This window comes from Tenrec ecaudatus, chromosome 6 (genome assembly GCF_050624435.1).
Source record: "Tenrec ecaudatus isolate mTenEca1 chromosome 6, mTenEca1.hap1, whole genome shotgun sequence".
In the NCBI taxonomy this organism is placed as follows: domain Eukaryota; kingdom Metazoa; phylum Chordata; class Mammalia; order Afrosoricida; family Tenrecidae; genus Tenrec; species Tenrec ecaudatus.
Window position 1 is genome coordinate 109757681 of NC_134535.1, and position 18230 is coordinate 109775910.

At 39.0% G+C, this 18230-nt stretch overlaps 1 protein-coding gene across 2 annotated transcripts in view; it reads left to right on the forward strand.

Moving 5' to 3' along the window:
* Window positions 1-18230, forward strand: part of ABCC9 (ATP binding cassette subfamily C member 9) — a 122484-nt gene that overhangs the window by 9351 nt on the left and 94903 nt on the right. For both annotated transcript variants that reach the window (XM_075553054.1, XM_075553055.1), the window contains exons 4-9: window positions 6923-7089; window positions 8982-9224; window positions 11994-12188; window positions 14125-14277; window positions 15214-15369; window positions 17433-17567. In XM_075553054.1, the coding sequence (XP_075409169.1) occupies window positions 6923-7089; window positions 8982-9224; window positions 11994-12188; window positions 14125-14277; window positions 15214-15369; window positions 17433-17567 (1049 nt within the window). The remainder of the gene's footprint in view (window positions 1-6922; window positions 7090-8981; window positions 9225-11993; window positions 12189-14124; window positions 14278-15213; window positions 15370-17432; window positions 17568-18230) is intronic.

An 18230-nucleotide genomic window follows, 5' to 3' on the forward strand; every position in this document is an offset into this window, starting at 1 on the left:
CACCTGGACAGATGCTAGATTTTGACTATTATGAAAAGCTGCTATAAATATTCTTGCCCATGCCTTTTGAAAAATAAGAAGTTTTATTTTTACTGTGTAAATCCCTAGAAGGGAAAATTCTGGGTAAAAATGCAGGTAGATAAATGTGTATAGTAATTGTATCAGTTTGTATCGATACCAGCAATGGGTGGAAGTTCTAGTTGTTCAACATGCCCAATTTTGGGTGTTCTTGATCTTTCCAATTTTAGTTATATCATTGGTTGTGTACTTGTTTACTGGTTTTAAAGGATATCATGCACAACTTTATTACACGATATCCTGAAGTAACTGTGTTCTGGTATGGATTTATTGTTGGGAATAAATCTATCAATAAGTGCATACTAGTACATATTGTGATTTTAAATTTTATTGCCAAGGTAACTAATTATAATGAACTTTTAAATGTTTTTATATGCCATTTATTTTCTTTTGTGAAGCGACAATTTGTATATCTTGCCCATGTTTTGTTGGGTTGCATTTAATTATTTATTATAGGTGTGCTTTGTGTATAGTAGGGACTACTATTAGATATACCATATATACTCAAATATAAGCTGACCTGAGTATAAGCCGAGGTACCTAATTATTACCTGGGAAACCAGAAAAACTGATTGACTCGAGTATAAACCTGGGGTGGAAAATGCAGAAGCTATTGTTGAGTTTCAATAATCAAAACAAATGAAAACAAAATTACTAAAAATTGAGACATCAGTGGGGTAATGTATTTAAATATTTATTTTAAATAAAAAAAACAATAAGCCATTTAACATTAGTAAACCAGCACAGTAAGTTGAAAATAGGTTCAACAAAAACAATAAGGTATCAACAATGATACCTTAAGAGTACTATGCCCTGAGCTCAATCAGCAACCAAGTTAAAATGGAAAGAGTTAAAATCCTTCAAAACTGGATTCCTCATCAACATCCGTATCCCAATGCAGAGCTTCAGCTGGTGTGAGGTCCTCATAGACACTGTCCTCACTGAGATCGCCGTCATCACCATCACTGCTGTCATTTTCATACAAAGTGCAGTCTTCACTGCCATCCATAGCATTACTAATAGTACATTTCTGGAAGGCACGTCACACCATGTCTTCTGGAATGTCTTCCCATGCATCTCAAACCCACTTTGCTATTAACTCTATGTCAGGCTTCATGAGATTTCCTCCTTTTGTTAATTGGGCTTGACCAGATGACATCCATTCATGCCACATCCTTCGCACATGGTCTTTAAAAGGCTTCTTCAAAGATACATCCAGAGGCTGCAGTACAGATGTAAGCCCACCAGGAATAACGGCTAAAGTAACTTTACTAGATTTTGCCAATTTTTAAAATGTTATCCAGTAGGTGGGCTCTGAACATATCCCAAACAAGTAACGATGGATTTTTCTTTAAGCCTGCTCCTGGTCGTCAGTTCCAAATTTCTTCCAGCCATTTTTTTGTTCCATGTTCATCCATCCAGCCTTTAACATGGGCACGCACAGTAATTCTTAGTGGGAAATTGATCTTTTTAGGCAACGTCTTTCTTTTAAAAATAATAACAGGATGCAGTTTAGTTCCATTAGCCAAACATGATAGAACAACTGTAAAGTGTTTTATTTTTCATTTCCTGTGGCTTTGAGAAAAATGTTGTTTTTTTCCTCCCAAACTTGCCATAGTTCTGTTACTTGGAAGATCAGAAGTCATGGCAGTTTCATCCATATTCCCAATATCTGCAAGGTCATAATGATAAATCCTTCTTTGTTTTATAATAAATGACTGGAATGACATAATTTTTTCTTCAAGGTCTTGTGGAAATTTCTGGGAAATATTTGTTCTTTGTCTCAAACATAGTAGGCCAAACCTATTGATGAAGCAGGTACACCATCCTGCTGATGCAGCAAATTTTTCAATACCTGGTGCTTTATATTTGTCATCCTTAGCCATTTGTAGAGCACGTATGAGGATTCCCATGCGTGTTATGCAGTAACCATTTTGACGACATTCCATACCCCATTTATGCAATTCACTCTCTAGAGCCCATAAAAAGACATTAAACAACAAAGAGCTTTTTTAGCTTTTGGAATCGGTTCCAAGTCAGCCTTCATTTTCCGCCACTCCCTCACTTGCTTTTCTCAACACAGAATTCCCTACTTGCAATACTATTATTGCTCTCTTCTGCTCTTGACACAACCTTCATTTTGAAACCAGCCCCATATGACTGGTGTTTTTGTTTTGGTTCAAGAGTATCCATTTGTAATAGGATAAAAAAAACAAGACTTTGATAAAGAACTTTCATGGCAACCCCCTTCCCCACCAATGTGTTAGTCGGGAAGTCGGGGGAGTCCGTGTGGATGGGGGATGCAGGATGTAATTAACACAGAGGTCAGAGGGGAGAGGCGGAGTGCAGCCACAGATACATCCTTACCAGTTCATTTGTGGCGTAAGTGAATCACTACAGGTGCTTCTTTGAATTGGAGCTGTCCATGTCATAGGATGGCTCTGATTGGTTAGATGTGAGTAAACAAACATTCAAAGCTCTGCAGTGTCAGCAGGGCTTTGAATGAACAGCAGAGAAATGGCACCGCTAGACAACAGGTGCTAGTCCTATTATGGGGGGTGGGGGAGGGCAACGAGATGTTACACTTCGCTGGGGTACCACTGACCCGTGTATAAGCCAAACCCGGGTTTTTCAGCACATTAAACTCGGCTTATACACGAATATATATGGTATGTCTTGAAGATATTTTCCTCACAGTCTATGGCATTTATATTCACTTACTTAACAAGGTCTTTAGAACTATTTTAATTTTACATAGCATATATATATTTACCATATATGATTTTTTGGAAATCTTTTGCATTCCCCTCTCTGTGTTCCCTCAATTGCTCCTGTGCTCTTCTAGAAAATTTATAGCCTTATTTTAAATTTTTGGATGATTAGCTATCTTAAATTAATATGCATATGTTGTAGGGTAGCGGTTAAGATTCGATTTATTTTTCCAAATTGATAACTGTTGTATTAGTCCGGGTTCACTAGAGAAACAAATCTAGGGAGACTCATATGCATGTAATAAAGAGCTTTATATAAAGAGTCAGTGCACATTGAGAAAACATCCCAGCCCAGTTCAGATCAAGTCCATAAGTCCAATACTAGCCCATATGTCCAATACCAGTGTATAAATTCCTCTTCAGCCTCACACAACACATGCAATGACACTGAATGCAGGAAGATCACAGGCTAGTGGGTGGAAAGGCTTGTGGATTCAGTGGTGGTAGAAGCATCTCAGTGCTGGCATGGGTCTTCCTGTGGCTCCTCCAGCTCCAGGGCTCTGGCTCCATCAGCCTAGCTCCATGTGACTTGTCAACAGAAAAGTCTCTCAGGGAGAGTGCATGTGTTCCTCCTCCAGCGTGCTATTTATCTCCTTAGTGCCTCCAAATGAGGTCATCAAGCTGCAACCTGATTGACAGGCTAAACTCCAGCACTTCACTCAGAATAGTCTCAAGTTGACAACAGATTGTGTAACTACCACAACTGTATGTTCCAGCAACATCTGCTGATTAGATTTTCCATTTCTCATTGGATTGCTTTAGCACTGTCATAAAACAAATCATAAGTCCATAAAGTGTCATCTATCTTGTGGCTCTGTACTTGCATTTTCTCCTCCTTTGATATAGTCACGCATCTGAATACCACTATCATTCTGTCCTAATTGCTGTGCTTTTGGAGATCTTAAAGCTATGTAATGCTAGGTCATAACTTTTTTCTTTGTTTATTAACCAATTTTGTTTTGGATATTCAGCTTTCTCATGCATTTTGGATCAGCATTCAAATTTGTTCACCCCCCCCCCCCATTTTTTTTCTTGTGAGAACACCATAGGGATTGAAATGAATCTATAAAACAAGTTGGAGAAGAGTTGCCATCTTAGTAATATCAACTCTCATAATCTATCCTTCCTTTATTTAGTTCTTTAATTTTTCTCAGGAATATTTTTTTCAGGTTTTCAGTATAGAGATTTTATGTAGCTTGTTTAAGTTATTCCTAATTTTTTGTTTATTTTTTGAGCTGTCCTTGTAAGTGAAATTGCCTTAAAGATTTTATTTCCCAAGAGTTGCCACTGTATTAAAAGCAATTGCTTTTGTATATTGACCTTGGATCCTGCAACCTGAGAAAATTATTCATTACTTCTAATAATTATGCTGTAGACTTCTTGGGATTTTCTATATAAGTAAACATGTAATTTGTAAATAGAAACATTTATACTTATTATATTTTAACCTTATGTTTTTATTCATTTATTCTGCTTTTGTAGACAGGATGAGAGTGAAAACTCCTTTTCATGTTCCTGATTTTTAGGGGGGGAAATTGAGCTGCCCTATAAGATTCCTAAGGGTGCAAATCTTTATAGAAGCCATCTGCTACGTTTTTCTTCCATAGAGTAGCTCATGGATTTGAACCACAACTTTGTTGTTGGAAACTGCATGACTCCTTTTCTACCCAATAGAGGATGGCAAGATGAAGCCCCCAAGTCAGCCGAGTCGCTTATAAGAATGCAGTACCAACACATATTTCAGCCTAATGAAAATTCTGAAATGGAGAACCCATGGAAGCTATGGAAAAATAAATGTGCACTTGACAAGAATGTATATTCTTGGATCATTCTATAATGGAAAATACAAAATAGCTTTATAAAGATTTTATAATTGAAGGTGATTGGTAATTTTCTGACCATCTAAGGCTGTAATAGCACATGCCTTTTTTGTTTTTTAATTGTGGTCTTCCTGAGAAAATGTTTTCCTTTTGTAATTTTCAAAGTCTTTTATTTCTGACAGCCAGCTTTACCTTGAAGTTTACTTCATCTGATGTTCATATGACCACCCCATGTTTCTAATTATTACTGCCATTGTGGTGTGTCATTTCCTAATCACTTACTTTCAGCCGATTGTTTCTGTTTAAGGGGCATCTCTTTAGCTACATCTCATTTCATCTGTTCTGTTTTCTCTATATGTGTTTTGAAAATCTGGACATTTCAAGTTAAAACAGATATGTGATGAACTCATAAGCTAAACGTCAATTCCTTCTCATTAAAAAGGTTTTGTGATCACCCTAAACTTTTCTGTTTCTGGTAAGTGTTGTCCAAGTTGGATTGTCTTATGTGTGTTTGAGGTTTCTGTTTTCTGATCTAGAATTCACTTTACCAACTTTTATTCAAAATCCAAAACCATGGAATCCTTGCCAGCGGACTTCAAGGAAAGTCTCTGCTCCTATTTCATATTTGCCATTAAACTCTGGCTCTGGTTATGAGATGGTATAGACCTTTGCTTTTCTGCTCTGCTTGAGATCTTGTGATAGACAGGGTTCTCTAGAGAAACAAAACCTGAATGCTAATAATTATATATATTTATATAGATAACATAAATAAACAGTTGATTAAATTATAAAGCAGTACAAATGGCTCAGTGTATCTCACTCCCGTGAGACAGTTGTGAGACACTGGCAGTCCTTCAAGTCTTGAGGGCCGCCGTGTAGTCCTCTGTAGAGCAATTCAGGCTATCTGGGCACAGGCAGCAAAGAACAAGGCAGGTCACCAACAGTCAGCCAGATGACAAGGCCCAACAGTCCCCAGCTCAAGAGATGTAAATTCCAATGGTGTGGCAAAGCAGGTATTGAAGGAACTTCAAATTACAGCGACACAGTCCATGGGTTAGGTGTCTCACAGGTAGTGTAGCTTGCAATTTGAGGCAAAGAACAAGCAAGGCAGCTGTGCAATGGTCCAATAATCAAAGAAGAAGAGACAGGAAAGGCGAAGTTCACCGAGCCATTTATCTCTCCACCCTTCAATTAATCCCACATGTGTTTATTGGTCAGGTTGGCACAATAAACTAACTACCTCAGATCTTGTTTTGTTCTGTAAGATAATTGTTCTTTGTTCCCTATGGATGGGAGTATTTTAAATCATACGGGTGAGAAGACCCTCTTGCTACATTAATGCTGATCTGCAAAGCAGAAATCCTGTTGCCTAATTACATGACTTCCATAATAAATCAATGGTGGCAGTGTTAGACATAGCCCTGGATGCTGTAAAATTCATATTGGATAGAGTGCACAGATACCAACATGTGAATGGATTTATATAATAAGGACATAGAGTCAACAATTCTAGGAGATAAGGCCCATTTCAAAAACGCAAGATTTACATACAAATTGTGAAGAACCCGAGTAAACGTCCTTTACTTGTTTCCCTTTCTATTCCTTCTGTCACAATCAGAGTGCAAACACTTAACATTTTCAATGTTTCATTATATTTAAAATGTAGAAATCCAAAAGGACACTGAAACCTATATACTGTTTTCTCGACAACTAAAATAATGTAGAAGTAGTATGCTTCAAATTCTTTGTTGTAAAGATCATCGCACACACACAGAGATGAAAGGAAGCAAAACCATGCATTGCTGCCAGGACTCCTGTTCTTAGAGACACAGATGCATTCTGCGTGGAACGTGTTGAAGCAAGACTGTGCCGTCAGTGGATGGCTGAGATGAGCCCCCCGATAATACACTTGTCTTAGTCTCTGGAGGGCACCTTCAAAAACAGTTCCATTGAAAACAGTGGCTTCCAAAGGGATCAGCTGGGCTTCTCAAATTCAAGGCAGAGAGGTCAACTCAGAAGATGATGGTGACTCTGGCTTGTTTATTTGTGGATTACAAAGGAATGCTCTCGAGAGATTTTCCCCCCTAAGGACATAGAAAGACCTTGAGGACGTGTTAGAAGAAATATCGTGAAACTGGAGAATTGCATTGGCGAGGGAATGGCCAGAACTGTGTGACAAGGACCGTTCCCATCACAGTGACATGCCTACACACCAGGATCCTATTTCAATTCGTTTTCTTTTTCTTTTTCCAGCCCTGTTTCTCTATTGGGTAATGGCATTTATTACAAAGACCATAAAATTGGTTAAGGACTGGGAATCTGGCTGTGGAGTCTCCGACCTGCGTTTCTGCATCACCGGCATTATGGCCATCTTGAATGGACTCCTGATGGCTGTGGAGATCAATGTTATCCGAGTCAGGGTAGGTATCTAAAACTTTTAGTTGTGTTACTGGCATTGAACATTCCACTATTAAATATTACAACAACAATCCATTATGCACATATATTTAAGGAGATGGACAGAGATATATGTCATCTATCTATGTTATCATGAAGTAAGTTCCCTGAGCTTCAGGCCATTCCTCTTCCAGAAATTGCAGTAGACCTTCATTATGCATTGCTGCTCCAGTACACAAGTGGATGGCTTTGATGCACTGAAATTCATTCTCTCCGAGTTTAGAAGGCGCTAAGTTGAAATTCAGGGTCAGCTATGGAGGAAGGTCCTTCTCTACTTTTGTATCCTGCTTCCTTCTTACTTTCACTGACAAGAGCCCATTCTGACTCACAGGGACCTGTTGGACAGAGCAGAACTGTCCCTGGGGTTTCCTAGAGTGTAACTCTTTATGGGATTTGAAAGCCACCTCTTTCTCTTTCAGAGCACCTGGTGGCTTTCAGCTCGTCTCCCTATGGATAGCAGGCCAACATGTCTCCACTGTGTCACCAGGGCTCCCGAGTGAGCTCCAGTTTCCTTGGCATCTATCCTGCTCTGCTCAATTATTTGATCTCTTTTATCTTTCAAGAGGTTGACTTAAAAATACCAAAATCCAGCCCAAAGACCTGCTGCCATTGAGTGAATTCTGATTCACAACAACCCTGTAGGACAGAGTAGAGCTGCTCCTTTGGATTTTTGAGACTAAATCTTCTGGGGAGCAGATAGCCTCATATTTCTCTGGCAGAGTAGTTGATTGGTTTGAACCACTGACCTCTTGTTTAGTAGTCCAATGCCTAACCCATAGCACTACCGCCAATTCTCCTGTGGCTTAAAATACACTGTAATAATTTAGTCTCATTACCATATCAGACAACCTATCCCCTAATGGGATTATAACCACAGGCATAGATGTTATGCTTTACAATGCATATTTTGGGAGACATTACTAAACTCATAACACAGCATGACCCTAGAATCTACTGAATGCTTGCCAACCATTTTATGCAATTGATATTACAGATGAAAGTGTTTTCATCAGGAAACCCCGTCATTCATGATTAAATCAAAACACTGATAGGCTAGTGAGAATACTGTATTTTTAGACATTTTATATTGAAACAAAGATTATAAAGTTCAGTTTACTCATTCTTCATTAACAAAACAGCTTCCACGTAGAGAAATTGAACTCCAACATCCAAAGTAACATGGATGTGATTGCAAACCTGTTACACTTCCCACCACATCCTCTGTCATTTCTGTTGTCTTAAACGCTAGTGAAAGACATGGCTTTCTAGTCAGTACAGAGTTGCTGTGTCTGCAACACACCGTGGCAGCTCTACCTTGCCCTGAAGGGTCACAATGAGTTGGCATTGACTTGATGGCAGTGAGTTAGAGTTTTGGTGAGAGTTATAAGTGAGTGGCTTTTTAGTATTTATTTTACAATAGGGAACTTGAAATTGCCATGGGAGTCACAAAATACATGTTGTAATGAATAGTGAAAAGTAGTCCGTTAATATCAACTAAACCACAAAGCAACAGAGTGATTTAACAATGGTTTTGTTTAAAATCAAAGTAATGCAAAAACCTTAATTTTATTGACCCTGTCACAGGATATCAAGAAAGACTGTTTATTAGTAATTATTATCTTTATCATCTAATTGCATTTTTAGAATTAACCTTAACTAAATTAATTCTGAAATTCCAGCACTTCCTTAGCTAGTTAATAGGGTGACAAAGACTATTTCAGAGCAAGATGTAAAGAAGTATTAAAATAGGCTTTGAATACTTTGGCCACCAAGAGTGAAAATGTAGGGTTTTATTTGAAAAATATATGATGAAGAATTGGGTTTGTTGTTCATTGTGTAAAATTTTCTGCTTCAGAGATATGTATTCTTCATGGATCCTCAGAAAGTAAAGCCTCCGGAAGATCTCCAGGATCTGGGTGTGAGATTCCTGCAGCCTTTCGTTAACTTACTGTCAAAAGCAACATACTGGTGGATGAACACACTCATTATATCTGCTCATAAAAAGCCTATTGACCTGAAGGCAATTGGAAAATTACCAATAGCAATGAGGGCAGTAACAAATTATGTTTGCCTGAAGGATGCCTATGAGGAGCAAAAGGTAATCAGATGTCTGTTTCTCTTGTCCACAATTGTGGAGAATGTGTCTATTAAATATAAAGCCACGGCATTTATTTTTATGTCTTTATTGTTATATTATAGGTGGGGGTTTACATTACATTTCAGATTCCCAACTTTGTATTCAATAATTTAAGCTACTTATCTCCACCCCCCCCCCCCCACACACACAAACACACTCACACCCAGTAGTTTATCCCTCACCTGTGCCCTGATTCCTGTCCTCCCTCTTGTGGCCTCTATCTTCTATTAATCTATTTCATGTAACTTAACATGCATCAACAGTCTAGGAAAGGCACAACTTTTTAATAATTTCTCTAGTTAATTAAGTGGGAACTGACGGCATAGTGGGATATGCCATTCATTGATCTGCTGCCACAAAACCAGCAACTTGACCCCACTAGGTGCTCTGCAGAGGAAAGACGAGGCTCTCTGCTCCTGTAAAGATTTCCAGCCTCAGAGACCTTAGGGAGGAGTTCTGCTTTGCTTTCCATGGTTGCCATGAGTCAGAATGGACTTGGTGGCAGGGTGTTTATGGTTAAAATCGGGGAGATTTCCTTGACATCTTTTCCTGTAGTTTTGACCCACATTGATTGAATCATTGAGCAAAAACTGAAAGAGTTACTAACTCATGGGTACGCTGTCTTAATTGTCTAGTCAAGATAAGAAGCTTTGAAAGGAATTCTAAACTTTAAATGAAACTTTGACCAAAATTCAGATTTTGTAGTCAAAACTGGGGAAATGAAATTAAACAACAGGCACCATCTACCAACTATTTGTATCATTTTATATATGTACCCAAACTGTTTCCCTTAGTACTTGGTTTGAACATTTATAATTGCTGTAGATTTAAAAAATATGAGTCTCTGGGGTGCTTTCAGTTTATCTTGTTGTCATTCTGAATAATCATATAAGCTGTCCATAGGGGTGATAGATGCATTTTACATTGAAGCATCACCAAATATCAATATAATTTAGAATATTTAAAAAACATTAAAACTTTATTGAATTAGTATAAAATTTTTCTGGCTGCTCTAAATCAAGATCTACAAAACATTTATGGTAAATGATGAAAATGATCTCTGTGTTGTGTCACAGGTGCATTATGAAATTAATATTGCAGGAAATAGTTATCATAAGTGAACCTGAGTCATCTCTCTGCTTTCATCTTTGGGAACAGTATTGCATAATACTATGAAAAATTCTCTTCTAAAGTAAACCTTTACTGTATAGCCTAGCTTAGGTTTTCTGAATGCTCTTTAGAGTATAGATTAGTTTGAAATTTGTGTCTCTCTGGTCAATAAACTTAAAAAAATAATCAGATTAATTATTGAGTGTGAATTGAATGTGAAACTAAATTGCATTTTATCTCATTGATTAATGTCTTTAGTTAACTTTCATCTAACTGGGGCCCCCAGGGCTTAATTATTATGATGATTTTGGTCTTAAAATCTTTAAAACAAACAACTGTAGATACATGGAGCTGCAAGTTAGTATGAGCATATATACCATTCTTCAATTTTCATTTCTTTGAGAACTACTTGGGAAACACAAGTCTACCATAATTTGAAATATATTGATTAGCATTCATGGAGATGGGAATACCTGGAGGACACACACTTGAGGTTGGGATGAGCCATTTTGTTTAGATTTTAGTAATTTGATGGGTGTGGAACTCTGGTGTTATCGCGGGTTAAGCTTTGGACTGTGAACCACCAGGTCATAAGTTCAAAATCACCAGTCATTCCAAAGGAGGAAGATGTGGCTTCTCACTTCCCTAAGGAGTTACAGTCTTGGAAGGGGCAGTTCTTACCTATCCTATAGGGTAAGAACTTACCTGGCCTATAGCTATAGTCTCCACAGGGGCAGTTCTTACCTGTCCTATAGGGTTGCCATGAGTTGGAATAGATCGATGACAAGGAGGTTGTACTCCTTTTTTTGTTTGTTTGTTTGTTTGTTTGTTTTTGGCATTTGATGAGTACTTCCCTCATGATGTAGTGACCACAGATATGTTGACAGTCAGTGACATTCGTCAGTAACATGGCCTTCCCTCTCCTCACTGCCTGGAGTCAGTTCTGACTCACAGCAGTCCTACCATTGCTTTTGTGCATGTCTGAGGATGTAAGTCTTTACAGGAGCAGAAAGCCTCGCTTTTCTCTCCTGGAGTGGCTGGTGGCTTCGAGCTACTGAACTTGTCATTAGGAGTCCAACATATAACCCAGTATGCCACCAAGTTTCCTTTAGTGTGCCTTTCTCCATATACTTCTATTTAATCATCGGGACGATAGATATACCTTTTCTTGATCAAAGGGGATTAAAATGAACTTAGTTTTCAGACTGTTTGGGGTCCTCATTCAGATGTGTTCAATAGCTGCCGCGGACACGGACTCCTGGGGATGCAGAATTACGCACACTGCGCTCAAAGGAGAGGGCCCTTGCTGGTGCCGTGGGTTGGGTGCTGGTTCGCTAATCACAGACAAAGAGTTTAAGTCCGACAGCTGCTCTGTGGAAGAAAGATGAGTCAGCTCCAGGAAGAGTCACAGTCTCAGACCCCCCACGGAACAATTCTATGCTGTCCTGCAGGGCTGTTGTGAGTCAGAATTGAGTCTATATACTAGAAGAAATTCATTTTCATTTATTTGTAAATTTGTAGTATTTTAATATATATTTTTAAAAACCCACTTTCCCTTGATTCTGGGATAAATTCCTGTTCTACTAGATTTTATTTTGGTTTATCTGTTTTTTCTTCCAGAAAAAAGTAGCAGATCACCCAAATCGGACTCCATCGATATGGTTAGCAATGTATAGAGCTTTTGGACGGCCGATTCTCCTGAGTAGCACATTTCGTTATCTGGCTGACCTGCTGGGTTTCGCTGGCCCTCTCTGTATTTCTGGAATAGTTCAGCGTGTGAATGAAACCCAGAATGGAACAAATAATACAACGGGAGTAAGTTCACAGTGCTATTGAAAGGAAGCATGTTATTGGCAGATTTCGTGTAATTGTCATTTTTAATTCATGCATTTTTATGAGTTGAAGCAGGCTCATTTACACAGAACTGAGTTCTTTTTTCAAAAGGAAAGTTGTTCTCATTGAGAAAATAATGTATTTATGTTTTCACTGAATGATTCTGGCCCACAAAACTGTTTCTCATATTCGGAGGCTTTACGCATGCAATGAACACACACTATGCTCACAAATTGCACACCGATGATTGTCTTTGATCTCTATAGTGATCTCTCGAAGCATTTTTATGGCTTGAGGACATGAAGGGTAGCCGAGTCACTCTCTACAGGCCTGTGACCAATAGTAACAGCAATGTGATTTGTAACATGTATACTCTTCTTTCTTACTAATAAGAACCATTACCCTGTTTCACAATGATGGAGACCAGGGGCATTATGTTTTTAATCGAATATTATGTTTCTATTATGAATATAAAACCTTGTCTTTGCAATTCTTAAGAAAGTCTGTAGTGTGGATTTCTAGGATGTCCTCCCTCCTAAGAATTTATTCTCTAGCATCACAGATCAAAATGCTAAACCAATTGGATCGGTTGTTTTTTTTATTCCCTGAACTTGATTTCTACCCTTTTCCTTCACCTATTGAATCATATGCAGTCAACATTGCCCATTCAGTGAGGCTTTTTTGGGCCATCCTAGTTAGAATTTGCCTCTGCTTGGTGCTCCTCTAACACACTGTTCATTTCACATGGGCAGTTACTACATATACTATTTATAATGAAGCCTATCAATTGCTTGCCTTTTAAGTTGTATATAATTGAATGTATTTTTGGTGATTTTTTTTCCCTGCTAGCCAAATTGAAAAGGAGCGTTGGTGCTGTAGTGGGTTAAGTGTGAGATCACTAATCACAAGTTTAGTCGTTTGAAACTACCAGTAGCTTTGAGGCTTCCTGCTCTGGTAAAGATTTTCAGATCTACTTTGCCCTGTGCGGTTGGTAGGAGCCAGTGGACTTGATGGCAGTGAGAGAGTCTCATTACTTCCAGAGCTCTAAATGGCACCGCCATTTTTGTCATCACTCTTCTTACCCATGCGTCTTTTCTGAGAGGGTACAGGGCCGACACATTTGTGTATATCCTCAGGAATGAGCGGGAAGGGACCAGAGTCGCCTTTTACTGAAATGAACCCTGACAAAAATGAAGAGTTGCCAAATTGGCATACTTTATTTACTTCCCCTCTCTTTTAACAAACAAGTCGATGTGGCTATCAATACCAATGGGAATTAGACATTTTTCTATGTCTTTTTGGTGATTTCAGGCACATACCCGCTAAAGTTTCATTTTCATTCGTTACATTTTGGCACTAGAGGTTTCACGGGGGAGAAATCATAGCCAAACCACCAATGTTATCATTTAGAAGGCACTTCATGTACAAACATTAATATATTTGAAAGCTAGAAAAGTCAACTGTGTAAAATGATTTTAAAATCGGTCCAGTTTTGTCCCATTGAACTTGTTGATTAGTGTTTCTCTTTGAGGATTCTACTACTAAATTAGAGTCTGAATAAACTGCTGTCATTTTAGATGTTACCCCTAGTTTAGAGGTTAGTGCTTCCCAGTTTAGAGGAAAAATGCATCTTGGCAGAAAATAGACTGGTTAAAAAATTGGTTCCATCCAAACCCACCATTTGGCTACAAATATCTATTACCAGCAATACTTGGAATTCCATATATTGAGTTGGTTTATATTTGTTTATATGGATTCTATTGGGGGGGCAGTTGCATTGTGTGTGGCTCATTTCACTGCTATCTTATGAAAGCCTTTAGTTTTGATGATATTTAAAACCATGTATTTTCATAAGTATGAACTGCCCGCCTAGCGTCTGAAAAGACACGTGTTGATTTATTCTTTCTTCTGGGACAAGATTTCAGCAACCCTCTCATCAAAGGAGTTTCTTGAAAATGCCTATGTTCTAGCTGTGCTTCTCTTCTTGGCTCTTATTCTGCAAAGGACCTTTCTGCAGGCTTCCTACTACGTGACCATAGAGACTGGCATTAACCTCCGTGGAGCTCTGCTGGTGCGTATGACTGACCTGTGAGCACTCCTTGTTGCTTGAATATCCCCTCAAGCAGCTTGCTGGAGGCTTCGTTGTTGTGGGTCTGAGGTGCGAGTGAGTCCATTCCTATTGGTAACACAATGCGGCAGTCAAGCATCCTTCAGGGTTTTCTTGGCTGTGACCTTTGCGGTCACGCTGGGTCTGAATCAGCTTGAGAGAACACAGTTGCCACAAGGATAACAATCTTTCTTGGAAGTAGAATGCCAGCAATGTCTCCCACAGAGCTGCTGGCCAGGGTCGAGTTGCCAAGCACTCAATGAGCTGCCGGGTGCTTTAACATCGCACTACCGGGGCTTCTTAGAGGATTTGCAATGACTTCAGTTTTGTTACGTTACTTAACTTTGATTTGAATATCACAACATCAACATTTTAAGGAATTTAATGAAGGTAGATTATGCTGAAAAATGCAAAAATTTTGCTTTTCATTATAAATGAAAGCTTCTCTATTTTCCAGTAGAAAATGATGACATGTTTCCTACTAAGGATTTGATCATGAGGAATCTCTGTCCTGAAAAATGCCGAACTTTCTATGCCACTCTCAACCCCCTGTGTTAAAAATGACTTTTACAGTGATATATTGATACTATTTTCAAACATTTCAATTTCTTATCTCTATTTCTATTTGAGCAAGTGCTTATGTCTGAACTTGAAGGTAAGATTTAATAACAATGCTAGGAAAAATCTCTCTTCTGCTGAAGTATGAAAGTAACTGGGCTAAAATGAAAATGGCGGTTGCTTTCAGATGATGCTATGGGATATGGATTGTTTTCTTCCTTTATTTCAAACAGTATAAAAACATTTGGAATGTTATCATTTTCAATAAAAATAAATGAGCATAATTTCATTATCAAATTGGGAACTCCAGTCATCCTTGATTCTTGTTCGTCCTTCCTTCAGGCTATGATCTACAATAAAATCCTTAGGCTCTCCACATCGAACTTATCCATGGGTGAGATGACCTTGGGACAGATCAATAACTTGGTTGCCATTGAAACCAATCAACTCATGTGGTTCTTGTTCTTGTGCCCAAATCTCTGGGCCATGCCTGTTCAGGTAGGTCAATGTAAGCAAGGTTCTCATTTTCAGAGAAAAATAAAAGCTAAGGAATCAATGTAATATTGTTCTAAGTAAAAATAGACCATTGGCATATGCATGAACATTATTATGCCCTCTTCATTAGCGAGGAAACTAAGACTCAGAAATGCTAGAATAGAGGTTTTTACAAGTGGGACTCGACATTCCACTGCTCTGCCACTGGTTCCTTAACCTCTTGGAGTATTGTTCCCTCTTATTTGCTTCATGTAATATAATATAACTATTATTATAGAATAATATAACATATATAATATAACTATGTAATTTATAATAAAATATAATTGTTAAGAGTAAATAATTTAATAGGCACAAAACACTTAGCAGGTGCCTAGCCTTTCCTAGTCATTCATAAATTGTTAGTTGTTTATTGCCCAAGGACACCCAGGTCACACAATTCAAGATTTGATGCCTTTCACAGTGACAAGCCTATGACCCTTTCAAAACCAGAGCAACTGCTTCAATCCATCTCATAATTCCAACAACTGGTATATTATAAACTACCTGATCTTATAAGGCAGCAGGGATACTGGCAAGCTAGGGGGAAATCTAATTCATTCCTTGGAAAGAACCATTTTAGTGAAAGCATGAGGTTTTCCCAATCAGATAAAAGTGGCAGACGTATCCAATTTTGTCTCTTTTTGTAAATGGAACTTAAACTGTAGATGTTATTTCTCTCCTATGTCCTTGCATGCTCAATATATTAAAGTACACAACAAAGAAGAAATGCTAGTATTTACATTTTATGTTTGCCTTGTCATAATTAAAAAAGTCCAAGCTAAATAAGAGTGTATATCCTGCAGCGTGCATGGCGGAATATTAGCTTGAACATAGATTTTAGCTGATGCCATGGCTGTGCACTTCAGCGTAGGTCTGTGTGCTCTAAACATTCACCAAAAGTCTCAGGCTGCTTCTGAATGATTGCATCGTGGTGATGATGTTAAAGAATTTTCTGTTTTGATTGGAATTACTCAAGTGTCAAATTGGTTATTCAGGAAGCACATGCTACTGCCTTCAGAAACTGCTATTCGTATGTTTTCATTGGCTTAGAAGCATGGATTACTTGCCTGAATGCCATGGAGACACTTCATTACTTGACATTTGGGGCCACTGTGTGCTGAGCTACTAGGCAAACATCACAGTGGGGAGAATGTTGTTGCTGCACGTGAATGGAGGCTGACCTGGGCTGATTTCGTGTGGGAAGAGTTGAACTGCTCCATAGAGTTCTCCAGACAGAGTGACCTTTTGGACGCAGAGCACCATGCCTCAACTTATCCTTGGAGGCTGCTCTGGGAGGATTCGAACCCCTAACCTTTTGACTAGTCATTGAGTGCTCAATTTTGTGCACCACCCAAGATTAAATCATGAGCTTTTAAAAGGAGAAGGAAAAAGTAGTGAACCAGAAGGATTAACTGTGGATTTGGGGAAAATAATTTTTAAAAAATAAGTGAAGTAAGATTGGATGCCAATGATAGCTGTTTTCCAGCTTTAGGTAGAGCTAACCTTTTTGTCATTAAGTGACTCTCCAGGTCATTAAAGAGGGGCGGAGCTCACGCCACATCCCCAGTCACACACAATCACCCTGTCCTTGCTCACAGTACGATGGCCTCTACTTTCCCTCCTGCAAGCTGTTGAAAAGCAAAGTGCAATTCCAAGAGATGGACTAGAACATGGAATGTCAAATTTATTATGGGTGACAACATGTTGAAAAAGAGGGGGAAAATATCCCATGTCCTTTTAAAAATGTGCACAGGGCTTCAGAAGGTGGCCAGAGTCATGGGACTGATGTGTAACTTTGTGTAATAAACTGATTTGCCACCCGCTGTACAGATCATCGTACTAAAAATAAATTCTTACCACTTAGCCTCTCCTGAATAAATCCTACTCAAGCCTGACTGTCATAGTTGTGTTGTCTTCTAAATCAACTTAATAAAATAATTATTGCGCGCAGCATATCTCGGGAGGATGAATCGTCTTTTCACCCAGCAGCGCCCGTTTCCTCTGCCCTGTGTTCCTCTTCCCAGGTCATCATGGGGGTGATCCTCCTCTACAACTTGCTTGGGTCCAGCGCCCTGGTTGGCGCGGCTGTCATTGTGCTGCTCGCGCCCATGCAGTACTTCATCGCCACCAAGTTGGCCGAGGCTCAGAAGAGCACTCTGGTAAGGAACATCTTTTGGAAACTTGATTAGAAGGATCAGGCACTGCTATTTTGTTTTAATATAGGAAGTGAATGCATCCCACTCAGGTTCCTTTGGAAATCTGCCGTTCCTTCGGCTTCATGTCAGTTCTGATGCAGCCGCTGTGTAATCTCCAGGTTGCACAAACACACCCTCAAAGTGGCTGGCGACTTTTCAGACTTGATCAGCTAAGAGTTCCACGTGCCAGAGTCACCACCATTCCTGATGTTTTAAGTGCTGAGAGGTGATGAGCGGAAGCCTGGTTTTAGATCATTTAGGAAAAGGATATATTTAAGGGGACTTGGAGGCCATTGTCACTTAATGACAATGAAGAGCTGGATCAAAGGACAAGGACAAGGTCAGGCCGGGGGCTTCTGAATTGAAGTTTCCCAGGGTCAAATCGAGCCACGTCGTGATAGATGGAGTTGTATGGAAATGTTTCAGCGGCAGCTGTTCTGGTGGAAGATGCTCTTGGTCAGCTTGGCAAGTTAGAACCCTCCCCCCCCACCCCACTATTGACCTCTGGCTCCAGTTTGCCGTGAAATCATTTCATCTGAGCAAGAGTTGGCTTCCTTTTAAGAAATAATTGCAAAGAATAAGATTGTTGACAGCATATTTGAAAATAAAGTTTGAATAAACATGAGC